Source organism: Phyllostomus hastatus, unplaced genomic scaffold, assembly GCF_019186645.2.
Source record: "Phyllostomus hastatus isolate PE091 unplaced genomic scaffold, TTU_PhHast_1.1 phas_contig_152, whole genome shotgun sequence".
NCBI classification, from domain to species: Eukaryota; Metazoa; Chordata; class Mammalia; order Chiroptera; family Phyllostomidae; genus Phyllostomus; species Phyllostomus hastatus.
Window position 1 is genome coordinate 5,107,305 of NW_025333622.1, and position 24,342 is coordinate 5,131,646.

At 34.4% G+C, this 24,342-nt stretch overlaps 1 protein-coding gene across 6 annotated transcripts in view; it reads right to left on the reverse strand.

Annotated features, from left to right (window-relative positions):
- The window catches only part of CEP290 (centrosomal protein 290), a 97,075-nt gene that overhangs the window by 10,133 nt on the left and 62,600 nt on the right, over positions 1 to 24,342 (reverse strand). For all 6 annotated transcript variants that reach the window (XM_045830411.1, XM_045830412.1, XM_045830407.1 and 3 more), the window contains 11 exons: positions 23,520 to 23,657; positions 21,839 to 22,060; positions 21,478 to 21,600; positions 14,068 to 14,213; positions 13,574 to 13,729; positions 10,433 to 10,556; positions 7,404 to 7,538; positions 4,297 to 4,383; positions 2,384 to 2,548; positions 1,715 to 1,837; positions 291 to 463 (listed from right to left, as the gene is read on the reverse strand). In XM_045830411.1, coding sequence (XP_045686367.1) covers positions 291 to 463; positions 1,715 to 1,837; positions 2,384 to 2,548; positions 4,297 to 4,383; positions 7,404 to 7,538; positions 10,433 to 10,556; positions 13,574 to 13,729; positions 14,068 to 14,213; positions 21,478 to 21,600; positions 21,839 to 22,060; positions 23,520 to 23,657 — 1,592 coding nt within the window. The remainder of the gene's footprint in view (positions 1 to 290; positions 464 to 1,714; positions 1,838 to 2,383; positions 2,549 to 4,296; positions 4,384 to 7,403; positions 7,539 to 10,432; positions 10,557 to 13,573; positions 13,730 to 14,067; positions 14,214 to 21,477; positions 21,601 to 21,838; positions 22,061 to 23,519; positions 23,658 to 24,342) is intronic.

Consider the following 24,342-nt stretch of genomic DNA (forward strand, 5'->3'; position numbering starts at 1 on the left):
CATAATGAATGTCCATCTAGCTCCAACACCCAGCTCCAACACCCAGCTTCATGCCCTGCTCTGTCCCCATGCTCTGCCTCCCAAATTAGTTCAATACTTAAAAGAAGAGCAAGACTCTTTGGCAAAAAAAGTCTTTAGGACAAAAAAAGAGTAAGAATCATGTTAAAACAAATTGCTGTTCATCAGGAAAGAATTAAGTTAATGGGAATAGTGTCATATTCTTTTAAAACAATAATGGCAGAATTACAACTGATTAAACTTTGTGCAAGTTGTGAACTACCTGCTCATACCTTGTAACAACAATTGATTTCCAGCTCTTGCTGTCAGCACCTTCAAGCTGTGGGCCTCTACTTTCTGCCAGCTGTAATCTCTTACCAGTCTCTTCTAGCTGAACTGTCATCTTCTCATTTAATATCTCTAAATTATTCTTAGCTATCCGCAACTTCTCTGCAGCTTCAGTTTCCTATCATTAAAAGCTAATTAGTATATTATGACAAAACATAATACTGTTGTCACAGATGCAATATATTCAAAATTTTTACTCTAAGTTAGAAATTTAAAACAATCTGGAGTTCAAATGCTGACTAAAATTCCAATAGAAATCCAATATTTTACTCTAAAACAGCAATATAATCGTAATTAGAACAGATCATTTAAATGAGGTTAGAAAAATATATTTACAAGTATTTTATTTCAGTCATTTCTTTAAATTTGTCATTACATTTGGTTATTTTAAGTCTGTCATCTTTAACTATAATATTTACAGAATAATGGAGAGTTTATGACTTTACACATTTAAAACTTTTTTAAAAGATTTTATTTATTTATTTTTAGACAGAGGGGAAGGAGAGAGAAATATCAGTGTGTGGTTGTTTCTCATGTGCCCCTACTGAGGACCTGGCCCACAACCCAGGCATGTGCCCTTACTAGCAATTGAACTGGTAACCCTTTGGTTTGCAGGCCCACACTCAATCCACTGAGCTGCACCAGCTAGGGCTGTCTTTATACTTTTAAAAGATGTTCTGTTTTGACTCGCTATACTTGAGAGACCCACCTATAAGCAAAAACTATGTGTAAATACCACAGATTATTTTCACTAATAATCATCTACATTCAAAGCACAGTATAACTCTGGCCTCAGAGTACATTCAGATAACTAGTTTAAAATACTAATTTTAATTCATTCACTGGATCATCCATAAAAATAATTAATACCTACTTGTCTGGAAAAGGAATAGATTTTGCTACTTAGAAAGGAATCTTACTGTTCATTTAACAAAACTGTTTCCTATATTCCTTATTGCACAGCAGGCATTGTTCTGTCATGTGCACAAATACTAACTCACTTAAACCCTACAGCAGCTCTGTGAAACAGATACACTAATTATTCCCAAGTTTATAAATGAGGAAAATGGGGAGAGAGAGAAGTTAGTAGCTTCACCTAGTTACCATGGCTAATAAACGATGGGGCTCGGATATAAATCCCAGCCATGTATCTTCTATATTACATTACACTGCCCCTAAATTTATTAATTTTTTGTTTTCAATGTTTCTCATTGTGAAAGGATGGCTGGAATAAAAACGTAATTCCTAAAAGTCTTAATAACTGCTTTGAATAAACATGATCATCAACTTTTTCATTCCATTTTTCCAAGGTGTATTAGTTCTTAGATGTATTATAAAAAGTAATTATAATCACTAATGAAAGTTGTACTTTTTTAAGTTCTTTACGAAGCCGTTCATTTTCAGCAACAATCTTCTCTGTGCCTTTGGTCTTGGATTCATAGTGCATGCTCAACTGTCGTCCAAGATGTACTTTAAGTTTTTCTAATTCAGCCTAGCAATAATAAAGTTGTACATTATTAAAACAATTAAATAAAGTAAAAGATGATCTTGTACACTTACAAAGCTTAACTGAAAGTAGTTATAGACATCATATTTGATATAATTAGAATCAAAATCTTCCATCTAATACTGGTCGTCTACAGCACAGCTTCCCAAGCTTGGCTACACACTAGAAAGAACAGATGACTTGGAAAAACAAGTTTAAATCACAATACCTGTGGTAGAACCTGCCCATGAGGGATCTAATAATCTCGGGATGGGGGCTTAGGGATCTGTATTTTTGAAAATAAATAAGATAATGATTTAATGCTGCCAGAGTAAGAATCCTTGGTCTTGAAATAATAAAATGATAAAGTGGGATTACTCTACTCTTAGTCTTGTTTCCAATAAATTTTTTTCTGTATGTGTAAAATATCTACTGCAGCCATTAAAGCCATTTTGCATAGTTGGAATATATTTAAAATTTTCCTAAAATGTTAATAACAATTACATATAGCAGTAAAATATTCCATGCAAATAATCATATTTAAAATATTACCTTCAACTTTTCATTTTCCAGCTCAAGATTAGCCATTTTTTCACTGGTCAGTATTCCTGATGCTTTTTTCAACTGTTCATTTTCTCTTTGGACTTTTTCAACTACTTTTTTCATTAAACCAATGGTTTTCTCTAGTTCTGGGATTGTCTTTCCACTTCTACCAGACTAAAAAAAAATATATTAACTTCTAATTAAATCAAATATTTTAAAAAGATTTTATTTATTTATTTTTAGAGAGAGGGGGAGGGAAAGAGAAAGAGAGGGAGAGAAACATCAATATGTGGCTGCCTCTCATGTGTCCCCAACTGGGGACCTGGCCTGCAACCCAGGCATGTGCCCTGACTGGGAATTGAACTGGCAAACCTTTGGTTCGCCAGCCCACACTCAATCCACTGAGCTACACTCGCCAGGGCTAAATCAAATATTTTAGAAAGCACATTATATAAAAAGTATCAATAACAACAGGCTCATCATTATACTCACATTACTGATTCCTCACATTTGAAGCCAAAGCTTGAATTACTTAAATTTACCATTATATTAACCCTCTGAGAAAGGAATTATAATTCTCACTTTGCATACAAGAAAGTCAAGATTCACATAATTTCATAGTCCTAAAGTCATATAGCTGTTAAGTAATAGCTTAAATACTCTACCCTTGATGTTTATTTTCCCTTCCTCCCTCTCTAAAAGCAATGAAAAAATGTCCTTGGATGAGGATTTAAAAAAAAAGGAAGAATAGCCACTGATTAGAAATTCAGTTTGCCTCCAATATAAGTACAAGATATGTCTGAAAAAAAAAACATAGTATAAAGTTATCAAAAGACATGGGTCAGCAATTAACATGTTTAACTTCTTATAATTTAATATAAAAAGTTTTTTTTTAAAGATTTTATTTATTTATTTTTAGAGAGGGAAAGGAGGGAGATAGAGAGAGAAACATCAATGTGCAGTTCCTGGGGGTCATGGCCTGCCACCCAGGCATGTACCCTGACTGGGAATCAAACCTGCAACACTTTGGTTCGCAGCCCACGCTCAATCCACTGAGCTACGCCAGCCAGGGTAATATAAAAAGTTTTTTAATAGTTGAATACAATAATCTTGCTTTTTTAGCATTTTAGTCAGTATTCACACTGCAGTGAATAGCCCTAAAATATAAACTTTTACACAATTTTAACACTGTACACTTTCATAATTAGATTAAAAAAGGTTAAATTAACAGATTTTTATTTATAAAAATGAATGTTGCTAACTCTCAACAAGATATTTGTCCTGAATACTTTTCTAATTGTATCACTATTTTTACCAAATCCATCATTACTTAATATTGTTACTTGAAAAATTTTTTGTCCATTATGATTACTTCCTCTTGTGCTACTTAACAACATTTGGCCTTGACCTCATAAGTAACATTTACTCATTGTAAAGAAGCAAATACAAAATACATGGAAAGAATATATAAGAATACAAAAAGAAATGGAAAATATACATAGAGCATTATATTAAAGAGTTGCCATGGACATCACAAAATAATTACAAAACATTAGAATTGGGCCAAGGAGCACTCAGTAGTTACCTCAGTCAACAGAAAGATGATCCCTGCAAGTTAAATGCTGCCAAGGTGTGGGGGGATATGCAACAACAACAACAACAACAAAAAGAGGTGATGTGGAGTACAAGTAGAATAAAATCCATGTAAGGGTGACAGATGATAAAACATATGAACTTGAAACACAGAGAAAAGCTGTATAATGTTTTACATTGTGGATGCAGCAGAATAAACATTGGATTTGCAGGCACTAACGAGTAAAGGCATATCACTACTGCTATGACATATCCAAACTTACTTTTTAATGTCCTGCTTATCACTTCTGAAACCAAAACAAATATATGGCATATTCTCCCATACTCACCCCTCTAACATGGCCAAGCTTCCGCTCAAGTTCTGCTTTTTCTTTTTTAAGAAACTCACACATTTCCTTCAAATCTCTTACTTGATTCTGTAAGGTTAAAGTAAACATGTGACATAGCTATAGTCACTGGAAAGAAAAGACAATTCATCTGAACTAGCAATCTCTGTAACTCGATGGCCAAACTAAACAAGGAAGTTTTTTTTTAAGATTTTATATTTTATTTTTAGACAGAGGGGAAGGGAGGGAGAAGCAGAGGGAGAGAAACATCAATGTGTCATTGCCTCTCATGCACCCTCTACTGGGGACGGACCTGGCCTGCAACCCAGGCATGTGCCCTGACCGGGAATTGAACTGGTAACCCTTAGGTTTGCAGGCTGGCACTCAGCCCACTGAGCCACACTAGCCAGGGCTACACAAGGAGGATTCTGAATTAAGAAATATATTGAATTAAAGTATGAGGTCTGTCCAGAAGGTATCCAGGCCATGTAATATGAAAAATAGACACATTTATTGAAGAAGATGTAAGATACAAGAAACACTGTACATATGACAATGACACCTCAGTCCCCTTTAAAACAGGCACCCTGCGACCTCACACAGTATTCCCAATCGCCATCAGCTGCCCCATTGTATTTTCTTGAATCTAATCAATGGTCTGAAATCTCTTCCCTTTCAAAGATGATTTTAGTTTTGGGAAAAGCCAGAATTCACAGGGCACCAAATCTGGGCTGTAGGGGGCTGAGCCACCTGGGTGATTTGATGTTTCACCAAAAAATTCTGCAGGAGACATGATGCATGAGTGGGCATGTTGTTGTAATGAAGCTGCCAACCACCAGCTGCGTGTAGCTGTGGCCTTCTGAATCATCTGAATAGTTTCCTTGGAGGAATGTTCAAGTTTAATGCAAAATTTGATGCAGATTCATTGTGCTACTCACTTAGTCATTTTGAATGTGACAGCCACACAGTACACATGCTCGCTCACTCAATGGCATCTACTGCTCCCACTGACTAGTACAGTGAAGTTGTCATTGTTCTTGCATACGCATTCCAGTCCACTCTCCTTGGCTGCCAGGTTACATCGATGTCATGCAAACCATTCTCATTATATAACAGTGGACAGATGTTTTTCCGACATAACCTCACATATAAAAAGTATTTTGTATATGAATTTCAAGAAATATTTTCCACATTTTTGCCTTAATGTAAAATATAAATTTGATTTTAGAACTCTGGTTTTAACTATCCCATAAATTATAAATGTAGATCCTTATGGTATGAAGAAAGAGACAACTGAACTTGTAACACTGGCTCTAACACAGTAAAAATCAAAACCAGAAGCAGAAAATAGTTTAACTATATGATTACTCATGGAATTAACAGATTGCTAATAATCTAGGTTAAAAAAAAGAAATGAAAAACCAGCCAAAAAAAAAAAATTCCCATAAATCCTATAAATAGGATAAGATTTGAAAATCAAAGATAAACTTTTTACAAACATCAAAATAAATGAAATTTCTAAAGGAGACAATTATCCTAATACATATTTAATTTAAAGCCTTTAGTGTTTTAAAGATATTGTAATATTTTAAAGTGTGACAACTGTTAATGAAATACACCAGCCATCCGCTTACCTCAGAACATTTGAACTTGCTATTTCTGTTGTTTAGAAATTTTTCCAGTATTAGCAAGACCTACTTCCTTATCTATCCCCTAGATCTCTGTTAAAATGATACCTTGAACAAGGGTTTGATCTCCCAAATATATAAAGAACTCACATGACTCCAATCCAGGAAGACAAAAAAAACCCAGTTGAAAAATGGGCAAAAGTCTTGAACAGACATTTCTCCAAGGAGGACATGAAGAGGGCCCAGAGACATATGAAAAGATGCTCAGCATCACTAGCCATCAGAGAGATGCAAATTAAAACCACAATGAGATACCATCTCACACCCATCAGAATGGCCAACATAAACAAATCAACAAACAAGTGTTGGAGATGATGTGGAGAAAAGGGAACTCTAGTGCACCATTGGTGGGAACGCAGACTGGTACAGCCACTGTGGAAAACAGTATGGAATATCCTTAAGAAAACTAAAAATAGATCTGCCTTTTGACTCAGCAATTCCACTGCTGGGATTATACCCTAAGAGCCCTGAAACACCAATCCAAAAGAACCTATGCACCCCAATGTTCATAGCAGCACAATCTACAATAGCCAAGTGTTGGAAGCAACCTAAGTGCCCATCAGCAAATGAGTGGATCAAAAATTATGGTCATTTGCACAGTGGAATTCTACGCAGCAGAGAAAGGAGCTTCTACCTTTTGCAACAGCATGGGTGGAACTGGAGAGCATTATGCTAAGTCAAATAAGCCAGGCGGTGAGGGACAAATACCATATGGTCTTACCTTTAACTGGAACATAATCAACAAAAGAAAAAAGCAAACAAAATATAACCAGAGACACTGAAATTAAAAACAATCTAACAATAGCCAGAGGGGAGGGTGGAGGGGACAGTGGGGAGAAGGGTTTTCAGGAACTACTATAAAGGACACATGGACAAAACCAAGGGGGGGGGCGTTGAAGCACGGGAGGGCGGTGGGTTTGGCTCGGGTTGGGGGGAGTGGTGAGGGGAAAATGCAGACAACTGTAACTGAACAACAATAAAGTAATTTAAAAAATCATTTTATTAAGGAAGCCTTTTCTTTACTACTGTATTTTAAGTAGCAATTCCTCATACCCTCACCTAACACACACATGCCCCCTTCCCACCAACCATGTTTTTTCTCCTTAGCACTTAATATAAGCTGACATACTGTTTATTAACTTGTTTATCACTCTTCCTCACTAGAATGTAAGTTCTATGAGTATAAGAATTTTTTTCATTGTTATTTCCCAGCATCTAGAAGAGTGCTTTAGATAAAAGAGGCTCTCAACAGATAACTGTTAAATGAACAAATGTATAAAGAATAATACTACCATGATATTTTTATGAATATGAGTTTTGAATTTCTTCATAAACTAATATGGTAAGTATTTCAATTAAATGGAGAAAAAAAGGTTTTCAGGCATTAGATTTCTTAACCATAATAAAGAACATTAAATTTACCTTCAATCTTGGCAAATCTTTATTTGCTTGTTCAAGCTGAAATTTTAGTTCAATATTTTCAGATGACAACTTTAAGTTTTCCCTCTGAAGCTCCTGTTCTCTTTGCCAATGATCATCGGACTCTATTTCTGAAGTCTTCAGGAAAATAAAGTTAGGAATATTTTTAAGACTTAACAAATAAAAGCTGCATAAGACATATTGAATAAGGAAACACTATGTTAAAATGGAACATTTTTCCTCAAAGGAATATGAGAAAATTAGAGAGTTCTACAGAAAACAACCAAAAATAAATAAGAATATAAAACTTACGGGGAAAAGGTAATAAAGTATATTTTAATTTATACTGAAAGCAAAGTCAAGTAAGTACAACTTAACGTCCACACGTTTGTTTTTTTAGTCCAAAAATAAAGTATGATTGTTATCCATTATAGACTGTATTATATCCCACCCACAACCCACTCCCAAATTCAGTATGTTGAAATCCTAACTCCCAATACCTCAGAATGACTTTATTTGGAGACAGTACCTTTTTAGACATAATCAAGTTAAAATAAGGTCATTAGGGTCACCCCTAATTCAATGACTGATGTTCTTATACAAAAAGGAAATCTGGACTCAGACATGGAAGAAAGAAAGACACTGTGAAGGCTCAGGGAGAAGACAACCATGGAACAGTAACGGGAGAGGCCTGGAACAGATACTTCCCTCACAGCCTAGAGAAGCAATTAAGCCTGCTGATGCCTTGGTTTTAGACTTCCGGCTTGTAGAACTATGAGAAAAAAATTATGTTGTTTCAGCCATCAAATCTGTGGTAGCCATAGCAAATAATACACACAAACCTACAAAAAGAACTGCCTCAATTCCTGGAGCAAAAGTAATCACTCTGCCCTTGTAACATTGTACTTGCATTTCTCTTGGCATGAATTCATCTTGGGTTATTATTTATGTTCATTTTTACTTCTCATTCTAAACTACAAGTTATTTGAAAGAGAAATCTGTGCTTGATTTACTTTTTTCTATAAAATGGAGAATTTCAAATTCTCAATTAAATATTATCCAGCAGAAAAAAAAATATGAACCTGAAAAGAGTAGTTAAATAAGAATCAACTTTCATCCACTTCTCTTAACATTTAAATGTTGGATTGTGGTCAATGTTTTCAGGACGCAGGCAACTGAAATGTGTGGAAAGCATAAAGAAAAAAATGCTGTTTGATTTCAATTGGGAACAAACTTGTCTTTATCTGTACTGTAACATAAATCAAACTGCCCCAAAGTAGTGTGTACGTAGGAAGTTCATAAACTGTAGAGTCAGGCCTTTAGGTCTGCATTTAAATTCTGTTCTGCATCTTCTTGATCACTAGAGATGTTATTTATTCTCCAAGCATCTATGTAAATTACAAATAATACTCTGCTAAATATTGTGGATATTAAATGTATGCAAAAATACTAACACAACATAGCAATAAGCTTGCTTTTCTCATTATAAAAAAGTAGTTTTATAATACACAGAAAAAAAACACTAAAGGAACTTGTTATGCATGTCAGAATGTCACACAGCATCATTAACAAATTTTCACTGATATTATTCACCATATAAAATTTTACTTGCAGTGAGATTGTACAGCATAGTACATTAGAAATTTCTAAGGTGAAACAAACACCTCTAAAGTGCCTCATTTTTTGTTATTCTGTGATCTAATCTAATCATTTTAAGTAAGCACCAATGTCACAACAGGGAATATTGAAATGAATTAGGAAATGAATAACCACTTATTTTGTCAGAACTAGGCAAATGCTAGGGTTTAAGGAAACGTTTATTAATAGTTAATATTTTTACAAAATCTGTTTAATTTTTTTCCACTTCCACATATCTATGCTACTTGCTATAAGAACACTCAGCTAACAAAGAAATAAAGACTGTCACGTCCTCAAACCTGGGGCCCGCCATTTCTCGGCTGGACTGGTACATCAGTCTCAGAGTTTGCCTGTGCAGCCTCCTCCGCACATGGCTTCGCTGCAGCAGCAGCCGTGGCAGAATCAGGGTCCTCCCCGGGAGATTCTTCTGGATCCATGACGTGACCTACATCTTCAGCTATGTGTCCTTTTCCTTTCTCATTCTTGCCTAGTTCATTCTCTTCCTTGATTTTATATTCCTGCTTATTTTCACAATAGTCTTGATTAATTTTCCCAATTTCAGGATCTGGGTCATTTTCAAAACTGGAGTTAAAATCTGCCAAGTTACCATTATTTAGCCTAAATGTACTTGATTTATTGTTTGGTCTTGCCTCAGATATATTTGGCTCAGTAGGATCTACAATATCGTCTGCTTTGTGTTTTTCTTTGTTACCGGAATACTGTAGAATACTTCTAGGTTCCTCATGACATATGTTGTCACTGGTGTCTATTACCTTCCCATTTTTAATTTGGAGCACCCTTAGGGGTTTTTTTTTGTTCCTGTGTAAAGTATTCTTTTTGTGAAAAATGTTGTGCCCATATTTATTAACACTGGTAGAAAGGGTAGAAAGTGTAGTTGTGTCACGCAACAGATTCTGCTTGAAGCAGAAGAAAAAGGAGAAACATGAAAAGAAAAGAAAAGAAAAGAAGAATAACAAACATGTACACACTAAGTGATTTAAAGTAAGATAAAACAAACAATTCTTCATTAATGATTCTTTATAAAAAAACCATAAACATATCACATATTTGATAGAAATAATGCAATAACATATTTTTCTATTTTATCTAATTGCACATCCTTGCCACAGTAAACTCGTATCAACTACATTTAAAACCTCTAGACTTATTCATAAGAAGTTCTATGTGAAGCATAAGAATTTTAAGTTTACTGTTATTACATAAGAAGAATTAAAGAAGTTAAAATATATCAGTAACTACTAAAAATAAAAGTTTAATTTACTGTATAAATACTAAGGATAGGGATCTACTCGTTTTGGCCAGATAAAGGTAAAAACTGATTTCATTTCTATACTTTAATGTGAAAAAAATAAAAAGGAATGATGTACACTTACTGAAACTCTGGAATAGGTATCCTTTGAAGACTGTTTTTCTAAAGCATGAAGTTTTTCTTGGAGGTATCTATTTTGTAAACGTAAATCTTCTATAACAGAATCTCGAGGAAGAGCTTGGTGGGTCCTATGAACAACAACCACAGACTCTTTACCATTCAAATGTCGACTTTTCATTATTTTATTACATTAAAATACAGGAAAGAAAGAAAATATATTCATTAACATATTTATTTTAAATTATAAAAAACTTACAAATTTTATGAAAATTAAATTTTGTTTATGACTATTTACTGACATGACTACTTACATTATAAAATGATCCACTACAGAGGATTCATTGCAGGCCTCCTTTAAACTTTGTGTTAAAAAGTGCTGCTTGATTTTTAAAATTACATTAACATTTTTAAAGAACAGGCACCAATTTATATGAAATTATATATAAAAGTTGAATTAAATTACCCACTTTTAAAAACACATATAATAACTTCATAATATCCATGTGCTTCTCAAGGAGCACAAGGATTTACAAAGGCTCTTATTGATGCCAGATAATAATCTGTTCTTCATGTCTACACTCATCTGTGTGCCCTACAAAGTCCTCCATGACCTGGCACTACCACACTTATTCAACCTGATTGTCCAGTTTGCCTAGTTTACTAAGGCAAGCAAACCCATTCTTACCACACATGAAAGATGCACTCCTGCCTCTATGTCTCTGCTAGGGGTCCCCCTTCTTGGAATATCCTTCCTCCCTTTAACATCTAGATTTGATTCATAAAACTCAGAAATTTACGCTTGTGCTGGGAAAGACAACTAGTTTAATCTTCTACAAAGTCTTATCATTACTCCAGCCAACACAGAATCACATTATTAAGAAAAAAAGAACAATTAAACCTCTAAAAGTATTAGAAGGTTTTAAAACTAAAATAGTTTGATTCTTGTAAAAAATGCAAAGGAGAATTAAAACATTCAGTTTAGTTTTTGCACTGAATATATATTTAGACTAAAGAGGGAAGGGAAAAAGAGGGAAGAAGCCACTGCTAGGACCAGGTAGTAACTATAAATAGATATTTTAAAAAAAAAGAATTCTTCAATCACAATTTCCTTCTCTATCAAGTGAAATTCTGAAGGATTTAAGAAACCATGGCTTAGAAGGGAAGCACTTGGTATGTAAGTTTGAAACTCATGAATGTTCCTATAAAGGAGTTCTACTTTGTATGTACACTGCATTAATACACACACAATAGTGTATGTTCATAAAGAAGCACTAATGGTAGTTTTTGAAGATTAACAGGAAGGAAAACAAGACAGAATAAAAAGAACGGTAAGTATCTTCACATCTAAATGTCATAGGTAGGTACCAGACTTTGATCATTCAATCTGATTCCAGATCATTTGTAAACACTTAGAAGGGGAAGAAACAAATTAGGTAAACCTAATCTATGTTCATCTTGAAAGATATGAGTGAAATAGAAAATTATGAATACTTTCATTTGCTGTTGTTGGGACATAATTTTATTTTTCTTTGCATTAACACGATGATATCAGAAGACAAACCCTGGAAAGAAACAGCAATAGAAGAAAATCTCAAAGGCTCTACTGAAGAAATGACCTTGAGGGTTCTGGGTCTAGGTACAATACAGTAAACTCATCCAGTGTTTTCTCTCACCAATGCACGGAGCATATACTTGAGGACTTTGAAAAGTAAATAGTTTATAGATTAGGATAAAATGCCAGAATTTGAAGTATCAGCAAACAGGTGGTGAATTTACCTCTTCTTTTCCTCTGGTATTTATCAGCTTGAATGCAACATTGCTTGAAATGCGTGTCAACACTGAGGGAGAGAGCTCTAGGGATGCCTTCAAACTCTAGCACCAAGCTCTAGCACTGAGTACAAATAACCCTCATTCTTTCTTTCTTCTATTTTTTCATGCCTCAACCCTCAAGCAATCCCATAGACAGTAGTGGCAGAGACAGCAATGGGAATCCATAGGTGGCTAAATTTTTAGAGGAAAATCACCTTCTCCAATTAGTAGCAAGCTGTGATCAGTAAGGCAGTAGGGTTAATGGGTAGTCCCCTGCCTCCCCTCACCCTCTTTCTGTCCTCCTGTTGTCTGCTTGGCTGCAGATGTGCACAACTGCTGAAATGCACAGGATGCACAGGACACTAAAGTGCCAGTTTTGGTTCCAAGGACCTGAAGGGGAGCCCTAGGGAAATTGAGAGTATCAGAGAGATCACAAGAAGGAAGAAGCTCAAACAACTATACAGCTGTTTACGAACTTCTGGGCTCACCCTCACAGATCTGATCCTATTCAGAACACCAAAGACTGAGAACCAAACTAACAGAGAGAAGACAGACCACGTACAAAACTGTTAACAGAGAGGCAGGCAAGTGTAAGGTTTTCTTAGACCCCGCCGAGGAAATAAACAGCCAATTAGCCATGGAAACAGGCAAATGAGATTTATTTTGGAAGTTTGTGCTCCTCCCGGGCGACGTTTTCCCCGCACGGAGAAGAGGCTAAGAAAAGACCTGCACTGGAGAAGGGAAAGGCTGGGAGTTTTATACGGCTGGACATCTCGCGCGGGAGCCAAGGATTGGTTCTTGGTGAACAAAGAAGCAACTTAGCATTGGTGGCTCCTGGTCTGATGTCAGTCACCTCTTCTGGGTCAGAGTTCAGTTGCCATATTACTTGTAGTCCAAACAGTGGCCATATTTGTAGTCCAAAATGCTAATTGTAACTAGATTCCCACTTGTCCTACCTTGCCCATCCTGACAGCAAGCAGGACGGATCCCAACGGCACTATAAAGGCTTAGAAACAGAACTGATATTGGAATCATAGCCCATAGACAACAAGTTGGAACTTGGGGTCTCAATCTATCTAGACCAACTGCCTGCTAAAACAAAAATAACAACATTTTTTCCATAGAATTTAAGATCCAGAAATTCACAACATAATATTCAAAGTGTAAGAATATAATCCAAAGTTACATGACATACAAAGAAACAAGAATGTTTCAACTCACAAGAAAAGACAATCAACAGAACCCAAGCTTAAAATAACATTTACTATGTCAGTTTCTATGGGTCAACTAGTTTCCTTTGTTATAACTGATAGCACATTTCCATGTAATAGCTTACCTTATATATGATATGTCATTTTCTAAGTCAAGATTTCTCTTTTTTAATTCTTCCAACTCTTTTTCAGACTCCAAAGCTCGCACTCCCATAACCTGATTAACAGTCATGCCAGTTGTTTTTAGTTTCCTCTGCAAAGTAAGTTTCTCTTTATCGGCTCTGTGGAATTTAATAGAGAAGCATGAAAACACATCATTCACTGTTCAGTTTGTTCAGTTTCTTAAACTGCAGGTTACTCATTGCAAGACCAATGTATAAAAATCAGATTATTCTGTATTGGCTATGAGCTAACTTATTTTAAATTTATAGAAACTCCACTTATAAATTGTTAAAATATATTTAAAACACATTTTCAAGAAAGAAAATAAAAAGTAAATCATAGATAATAAGTTATAATTAAAACTAAAGAATCTTATATTATCAAGTATAATAAAACTATATAACTTCCAGGTCAATTAAAGACTATATATAATTAATTAGGTTCACATTAAACTCACTTGGCAAAAAGATCCTTCAAAGTATTCAATTGCTTTGTTAGAATAAAGATTTCTCCCTCTTTCTCTTTTAACTTGTTTCGAATTCCTTCTATTTTGCTTTGCCATTTTTTACCTTCTTCCCACCTAATTAATTCTTCTCTAGCACTCTGTGAAAAATAATAGATGAAGAAAATTACCAATATTGTTTTAACTTCATCTTAACAATTATAAATTACAGTTTATTACAAAGATGGTAAAATAATACTTCCTAGAAAATAAGTAAATAGGTCCTAACTTCTACAATTTTTAGGCCTGCCAAGCTATTAGCAAAAATGACCTTCAGTTTAAGTATTCTGTATTTTCTAACTTGACAAACAAATTTCTAGGGAACAGTTTGAACCAATGCTAATACCCTTAAGTCTCTACATGAAGATTTTGATGTAGATGATCGTGGCTACAGTAAGCCTGCAACGAAGAATCCACAATATATGTATAAGTGGCCAACCCAATTCTGTCATCCCACAGCAAAGGCTTAGCACAGGGCCCCTTCAAGTCTTCAGTACACATTACTTTTCTTATCCAACAAATATTTATTTAGTCCTAGTCATGTCCCAGGTACTACTTTAGGCACTAAGAATAGAAGCAATGAATAAACCAAAAAAAATATGTCTGCCTGAATACTAGAGTTCAGTTTATGTTGTTTAAGTTGATAGATTAGGAAAAGGGAGCAAAATATAGAAAAAAACCCCAAGAAAATAAATATTGTGGTTATGTTAGTGTGATAAGTGCTAAAAAGGGGGTGGGCAATAGGGAAGGAATTCAAGCCTTTTAGAGACAGGTGTCATGGCTTGTTACAACAGAGACACGGCAATCAGGAAAGTGGAGAATAGCCCGTGTACTACACAAGTTTCGGATGTGCTACTGGACATTCACATAGTTAAAATTTCTGCTCACAAATGTCTGAGCTAAGAATTTACATCTTCATTCTACCAAGCAATTTTTAATGATCTTACTGTGTACTAAATTTTCTAGGAATATAACAGCTGTATAAAAAGAAAATCTGTAGAAATCATTTTGTTGAGAATTATATCAACAATTGTTTACCATTTTAGAAATGACATTATAAATGGAAATGCCAGTGTGATATATTAGCTGCCAATAGGACATATTTTGTATCAGATTGCATTTGTAGCTCTGAATTCATATTAACACCATGTAAAGGTGAAAGGACAAGACTACTTCATCATGTTTTCCGGTGTGCTCATGCCAGAGCATTTACATGTTGGAATATAGAATGTATATGAATACATTATGTTTATAAAGTATTTGCCTTTTATATTGCTCCTTTATCTTTTATCTTGGGAATTTATAATGATAAATTTGAAATTATGCATATACATACTAGTTTATAGTAACCATACATATCATTTGGAATAGTAAAGGGGATATTATGAAATATTGTATTCACTATAAAAATGAATGTTGGTTCCATATGAATTTTTTATTTCTTTTAGATCTGTGAAATATGCCATTAGTATTTGAACAGGAATTGTGTCAAATCTACAGATTGCTTTGGATGGTATGGACATTCTGATGATGTTAATTCTTCCAATCCATGAACAGGGTATATGCTTCCATTTATTTGTATCTTCCTCAATTTCTTTCTTCAGTGTTCTGTAGTTTTCTGAATACAGGTCTTTTACCTCCTTGGTTAAATTTAATCCTACATACTTTAACTTTTTTGTTCCTATAGTAAATAGGATTTTTCTTAGTGTCTCTTTCTGATAGTTCATTGTTGGTGTACAAAAATGCCATTGATTTCCGAGTATTGACTTTGTATTCTGTTACTTTGCTGAATTCACTTACTACGTCGAGTAGTTTTTTGGTGGAGTCTATAGGGTTTTCTGTGTACACTATCATGTTGTCTGCAAATAATGCCAGTTTTACTTCCTCCATTCTAATCTGGATGCCTTTTATTTCTACTTCTTGCCTGGTATAGTACTAGCCTTGAGTACTATGTTGAGTAAGGGTGGTAGAAGTAGACAGCCTTGTCTTGTTCCTGATCTTAAGGGAAACACTTTTAATTTTGGACCATTGAATATGATGTTGGCTGTAGGTTTTTAGTATATGGCCTTTATTATGTTGTGGTATGTTCCGTCTATTCTCACTTTGCTGAGTGTTTTTATCATAAATGGGTGCTGGATTTTAGCCAATGCTTTTTCTGCTTCTATTGATATGATCATGTGATTTTTTGTCTTTTATTTTATTTGTCATGTATCACATTTATTGATCTGTGAATACTGTACCATCCTTGCATCCCTGGAATAAATCCAACTTGATCATGGTGTATGTTCTTTTTCATGTATCGTTGGATATGGTTTGGTAGTATTTTGTTGAAGATTTTTGCATCTGTGTTCATCAGAGATACTAGCCTGTAATTTTCTTTCCTTGCTGTATCTTTACCTGGTTTGGGGATTAGGATAATAGTGGCCTCATTGAAAGAGTTTGGGAGTCTTCCCTCTTCTTAAATTTCTTGGAATAGTTGTGAAGGATCACTGTTAGTTCTTCTCTGAATATTTGGTAAAACTTGCCTGTGAAGCCATCTGGTCCAGGGATTTTTTGTGTTGGTAGTTTTTTGATTACTGCTTTAATTTCACTAATAGTTACTGGTCTATTCAGGTTTTCTCCTTCTTCCTGATTCAGTTTTGGAAGATTATATGTTTCTAGAAATTTACCCACTTCACCCAGAAATTTATATGGAACCAAAAATGACCCCAAATGGCTACAGCAATCTTGAGATAAAGGAACACAGTTGGAGGGATCACAATACTTGATATCACACTATACTAAGGCTACTGTAATTAAAACAGTCTGGTACTGGTGTAAAAACAGACACATAAATCTGTAGAAAAGAACAGAGAGCCCAGAAATAAACCCACATCTCTGTGGTCAATTAATACTTGACAAACAAGGCACAAACATACAATGGAGTAAAAAGCGCCTCTTCAACAAATGGTGCTGGGAGAACTGAATTGATACATGAAAAAAAATGAAACTAGACCACCAACTTACACCACACAACAGAAAAAACTCAAAATAGATAAAAGACATAAATATAAGTTGTGATACCATAAAAGTCCTAGAAGAAAACATAGGCAATAAAATTTCAGATATCCTATACAGCAATATTTTTTAAAGATTTTATTTATTTATTTTTTAGAGAGGGAAGGGAGGGAGATAGAGAGAGAGAGAGAAACATCGATGTGTGGTTGCTGGGGGCCGTGGCCTGCAACCCAGGCATGTACCCTGACTGGGAATTGAACCTGCGACACTTAGGTTCCCAGCCCACGCTCAATCCACTGAGCTACGCCAGCCAGGGCTATAGCAATATTTTTGATGATATATCTCCTAGGGCAAGGGAAATAAAGGAAAAAATAAACAAATGGTACTATATGAAATTTAAAAGCTTCTGCATGGCTAAAGAAACCATCATCAAAACAAAAAGAGCATTGACTGTATGAAAGAATATATTTGCCACTGATATATCAGACAAGGGTTTGGTCTCCAAAATATATAAAGAACTCATATGACTTAACACCAGCAGGAAAAATAATCCAATTAAAAATGGGCAGAGGCCCGGCTGGCGTAGCTCAGTGGATTGAGTGCAGGCTGCGAACCAAAGTGTCGCAGGTTCAATTCCCAGTCAGGGCACATGCCTGGGTTGCAGGCCACGGCCCCCAGCAACCGCACATTGATGTTTCTCTCTCTCTCTCTCTCTCTCTCTCTCTCTCTCTCTTTCTTCCCTCTCTAAAAAATAAATAAATGAAATCTTTAAAAAAATGGGCAAAGGCTCTGAATAAACACTTCTCCAAGGAGGACATATAAATAACCCACAGACATATGAAAGGATGCTCAACATCACTAACCAACAGAGAGATGCAAATTAAAACCACAATGAGATACCAGCTCACACATATCAGAATGGCCATCATTAATAAATCAACAAACAAGTACTGGAAAGGATGTGGATAAAAGGGAACCCCGTGTACTGTTGATGGGAATGCAGACTGGTGCAGCCACTGTGGAAAACAGTATGGAATTTCCTTAAAAAATTAAAAAATGAACTGCCTTTTGACCCAGTAGTTCCACTGCTGGGAATATACCCTAAGAAGCCCAAAACCTCAATTCAAAAGAACTTGTGCACCCTAAGGTTCACTGCAGTGGTATTTACAATATCCAAGTATTGGAAACAGCCTAAGTGCCCATCAGTAGATGAGCAAATAAAAAAACTACGATACATTTACACAATGGAATACTGCACAGCTGAAAAAAGAAGAAGGATTTCCTACCCTTTTCAACAGCATGGATAGAACTGGAGACTATTATGCTAAGTAAAGTAAGCCAGTTGGTGAAAGACAAATACCATATGATCTCACAAGAGGAATCTAATGAACAAAATAAACTAATGAGCAAATAGAACAGAGACATGGAAACAGCGAACTGACAGCTGCCAGAGGAAAGGGGAGCTGAAGGAATAGTGGAAGGGGAAGGGATTAGTCAAAGAACATGTATGAGTGACCCACGGATATGGACAACAGTGTGGGGATGGACTGTGGGAACAGGGAGAGGGCAAAGAAGGAAAAATTGGGATAGCTGTAATGAAATAATCAGGAATTAAAAAAAGAATGTTTGGACTGAAAAGGTTAAAACCGTAACTTTAAGCCAAATACTCAGTTTATTTAAAATGCCCAACTAAGATATTGCCCTCTCAAAACTAACTTTTCTGCTACTGAATTAGTTTTTACCTTTTTTATTTAGTAAAGCTCACAAGTATCCTTTTCAAAAAATGTAAAAACTTCGCTAAGTATTTGATAGTCATTAACTTCTTTTTTTCTGAAATATCACAAGAAATTTTGTGTACCTCTAGAAGCAAAAATAGTTGGGGGCATAAGGTAAGTAAATTTTTCTGCAGCATATAGTAATTTCTAGGGACTGGGCAGTTCTATTCCAATTGACATTGCCTTTTAAGTAAGACTGAGGAAAGAAAAGCCAAAATAACTTAAAAATGAACAAAACAACAACAACAACAAAATACCAAAGGCAAATGTCACCAAGGGTCTTTTCTGGACTGGGGGAGAAAAGATGAAAAGAGAGGATGGAAGAGAAGTTCTATTTTCGTATTTTCTGTGCCAACAGCCTCCTAGGCATAGATTTCAGACTAATGTTATTGTATTTTAAATTTTTCACTCATTCAACAAACACTGAGCATCTACAATGTGCTAGGAACTGTTCTGGGTGTTAAGAATGCAACAATAAGCCCTGGCTGGCGTAGCTCAATGGATTGAGCGTGGGCTGCGAACCAAAGCATCGCAGGTTCGATTCCCAGTCAGGGCACATGCATGGGTTGCAGGCCACGGCCCCCAGCAACCGCACACTGATGTTTCTCTCCCTCTCTCTCTCTTTCTCCCTCCCTTCCCTCTCTAAAAAATATATAAATAAAATCTTAAAAAAAAAAGAATGCAACAATAAATCAAACAGGCAAAGTTTCTGCCATCAAAGCTTGCAGACAAAAAGATGAACACATGACTAAGTAAAACCCCCTAGTCTGTCAGACAGCAGTACCATATTTTTTGGACCATAAGACACATCTAGGTTTCAGAGGAAAATAATTTTGAAGCAAAAAATGTGGTAAAATATTAAATAACATAAATAACATAGTATTTCACCAATGTAAATATAAACACAACTCAACAGCAGCATTAACAACCATTATTCCTCCCAAATTGGGGGGTGGGGGTGCACCTTATAGTCAGAAAAATACAGTAAGTGCTAAGGAGAAAGGTATGGCAGCATAAAAAAAAAACAGACTGCAAGGAATAGGGGTGGGTTTTGTTATAAAGATGGGCTTCAAACTTTGTTTTCAGAGAAGAAGGTACTGAAATTTCAATATGAAAGGATTCTTTGATTATAAAAACATTCACAAATTAGAAATGCCCTGCACTGTATAATCTAAAAGAACACTCTACCTAGATTCTTAGATATACATTTAATATAAGTGTAACTTCCTGTGTTCTCTCTTTTTCTAGTTAGTATAATGTACATGGGGATGAACTTCCTGATGGCTTACAAAAGACTAACATATTATTTCATTGTCCACATAATCCTGAGACACTGTCAATGCAAATAGTATTATCAACTTTAAGGAAAAATAGGCTAAACACAGAGGTTAGGAGTCCAGGAAAAGCCATGAAGCTATTGAGGTATTCTGATAAGAATCAGATGAGGAACTGGTATCTAAGAATTAGTTTACACCTTTGCTCAAATAGGGAGACAGAGAAGAGAGCTATCTAGAAAAGTAAGAACATTTTGATTTGCATTTTTTAACAACAAAGCTTCTGAGAGCAAGTATGTTGTGGTTCCATGTATGTAAATGTAAGCATTTTAATCAAAATTATACTAACATTGATAAATTTTATAGGAAAAATATTTTTGTAACATACTCTGTTAAAACATTTAGTTCCATTACCTATTTATTTCTATATGGAATCAATAAAGATATGTAATTTTCTTTTTTCATGTTATTCAAATTATTTTACAGATATTGAATATTTTCTGTGTATACTTTTTCTTACCATAGTTCCTCCACTGTGATTTTCTTCAGGGGCAAACATTACCACTAGCACAAATATTTGCCAGGTCACTTTTGATGTTTTCAATGCTCCCAACAAGATATAAGTCTTAAGTTTATCACTTACACAAACTTAATTATATGTATTTTAGCAAATTTTACTTTCTCTTTGGGTTGATTATTTCTATCAATAATTTTGTTATAAAGTAGTGTACTATTTAACTTACAAGGGAATTTTAAGCAATTTTCTCAAATTATAGAATCAATTTATTGAGTGGATTGGTATTATTAATACCAATATTATAATATTGGTATTAATAATAATATTCCTGTACATACTGAACATATCCCACGGCACATTGTTTCCCCTGAAATAGCCAACAGTCCAGACTACTGAAGATAAAAGAACACATTTGAGTCAAAGTAGAAGACTATAAATGCCCAGCTTTTTCCCCTCAAAGGACAAATCACCAAAGTATAAACAATTACACTGGAAGAAGTGATAAATACAGTGATTAAAAAAGTGTAAGATGTGAAGATATTTTGGAGGTATTATAATATCAGGAAGGTGACATGGACACGATGTAGTAATTTCCAAATGAGAGTTATATTGTAGGTATCTCCCCAAGTTCCCTTGTAAATTCCTACAGAATGGAAACTTGTCTTAGACTTCTCTACATTGTTCAGTATCATTTACAGTATGTGTTAGGTCCTCAGATTAATACAGTATATTGGCTATTCATCAATTACCTATTTAACTTTGTCTCACTGCCTCAAACACATCAGTGGGTTTCTTCACATACCTTTTCTTTCACAGGCTTCATTTCTACCTCATCCGCTTTTCTTTCTAGTTGGCTTTCTAGCTTTTTAATTTTCTTTTGGAGTTCTTCAATTAAACTTTGTTTATTATCAATCAGAGTTTTGCCCTGAAAAATAATATGCTTTTTAACATATATAAGTAAAATATATCAAACAAAATACACAACAAATATTTCAACTACAAAAATTTCCTGAAACTATAGTTTACCATCCTTTAGCTAAATTAATCAAGGTGAGATGTAAGCTAAGTCCAGCAAATATTACATATAGAACTAAAAAGTTGCAATCAACTGTCACCTATACATTATAAATCAAAGACATCATCACAACTAAATATAAAAGTACCTGTAATCCACTGGTTAGTCTTTTTATTTGCCTTTTCAGTTCATCATTCTCTTGATCAAGCCCACCTTTCTCTCTGAGCATTTTATTATATGCTTTTTGTGTTTTTTGTAGTTCATTAGTTAAGTCACTCAAATTATCAGTTAGTGAATTTTCTCTGTTTTTACTTGTTTTAAGAGCTTCTTTCAACTTTAAAAGGTTTTCATTTAAATCTTCAATTTGTGACTAATATAAGAAAAAGAAAGGTTTAATTTTTGAATCTTCACCAAGTATAAATGATAAAAACAATAAAATATGAAAGTATACCATTAAGACTTAAGAAGAAAATTTTATTTTAAATGTTTAAATACATATAGGAAAAAAACCCTACAAACTATACATATTTTTCTATCTTCATTTCCAGTGACCCATGGCTACTTTGAGGAAATAAAACAAACCATGAAGAAATAGTCTAAAGCAATTCATCATCAACAAATACCTAGAACCAAATGTTTCTACGTATTATCAAATAAGGAAATATTTCACTGTAGCTGAGCTAACTTATTAAAGAAACAAGCATATATCAATGCGTACAGCAACGTTCTAAGCACTACCAAACATAAGAGTAGAATAAACAAAATCTATGACTCGAAGCAGTTTCTAACCTACTTTGTAAAGACATGAAAGAGTAATTCATAATACTAGACAGTATACAGAAGAAAGTACATATAGAAAGGAGTTTCTAGCTCTGTTGTATAGTAACAGTGATGGAAATACTGGTACTTAAAATATGTTTTGTTGAATAAGTTACAAGCCAAAATATCATTAATAACAATAGGAAATTAGAACTTAGTATTATGATGCAGTGAGGAGAAAAACATAAATTTTCCTGAAAAAGTCAGAAAAGGCTTCGCGAAAAAGGAGTTGAAAAATGTGAGGAATTCAGAGAAGACATTACAGGCAAAGAGAAAGGTGCTGAAGAAGACTCAACAAAAGGTTATTTCTGCAAATATATTTATTAACTAATGGATTTTTACTGTCATAGTCTTAATAGATGCAATGGAAGATTTTAAAAATCTGAGTAAAATCCAGTCCTTATACAGTTTAATGGTGGCGAAGTACATATACATATAAACCAAGAGTAAGACAAAATTACAAACAAAACAACATATAAAAAGATTTCTCATTTTACTCAAATACAGTATATGAAACTTTGACAGAAATTTGGAAATCATTATGAAATATATATTCTGGAAAAGAATTTAAATTACCAAACCTAATAACCAAGGAAGAAAATGAAATATCGCCAAAAAGTACTAAGTAACTTCAAAATCAATGCTTCAGAGTCAGGCAGCTCTATAGATTAAATGTCAAGGACTATGTGATATCCATAAACTACTTCAGGGGGTAAAAAAAGGAAAACTAACTCATAACTAGCAAAAACTAGATAGAAAATTCTGATATGGCAAAAGAAATAAAAAATCTACACACTTATTAATACAGAAGTAAAAATCATTTATAAAATGTTTCTTAAATGCAATTCTATTATGAAGAATAGCTTAAAATGGCCTATTCATTGCTAATTCCAAGGTGATAACCAGGGCAAAAGTACAATAAAGATGCTTGTTGTTAAAAAAAAAAGTGGGTTCTCTTCCAATGGAATTATCAGGAATGTTTTTATGTTTATGAATGTGTTCATATTTACCCTTAGCTCTTTAGTGTGTCGATCAACAATCTGTTGAATATTGAGATCCGCCTCTTTCTGAGAAGTTGCAGAAATAATACGTTCTTCAGCTGCTGCTGTCATTTCTGCCCGGAGTTCCAAAAGTGCTCGACTAAGTGCCTAAAAGTTTTAATAGATATACAATTTTTTTTTGAAAATTTGATATTTTATATCAGCAATATGTAAAACTTCTTTCAACTATTTGCCTAAAATACCACGTGCTTAATCAAACATAATTCACAAACTACAAGACAACCTTTTTCAAATGAATTTCCTTTAGTAATGGAACTCAATTCTTTCCAAATTGAGTATGAGAGTTCAAAATCTTGACAATAACAATTTTGGGAACCTGGCATCAAATTAGGCAATTTGGCCCTGGCTGGCATAGCTCAGTGGATTGAGCATGGGCTGCAAACCAAAGCATTGCAGGTTCGATTCCCAGTCAGGGCACATGCATGGGTTGCAGGCCACGGCCCCCAACAACCACACATTGAGTTTCTCTCTCTCTCTCTCTTTCTCCCTCTCTTCCCTCTCTAAAAATAAATACATAAAATCCTTTAAAAAAATTAGGCAATTTGTATTACGAAAACCAGGTACATTTTGTTTTCAAATATCCAAGTTTAGATATTTATCCGAATTACTCAATATGCACTTCCATATAAAATTAAATGAATTTAAGTACACTAGGAAAGTTATTAGATTAGAAAAGGTTTAAAATTTGTCAATAAATTTCATGAGCTAGCACAGAAAAACAACTTCTAAAACAATTGAGTATATCAAATCTGATAAACTTAAAAAACTAATA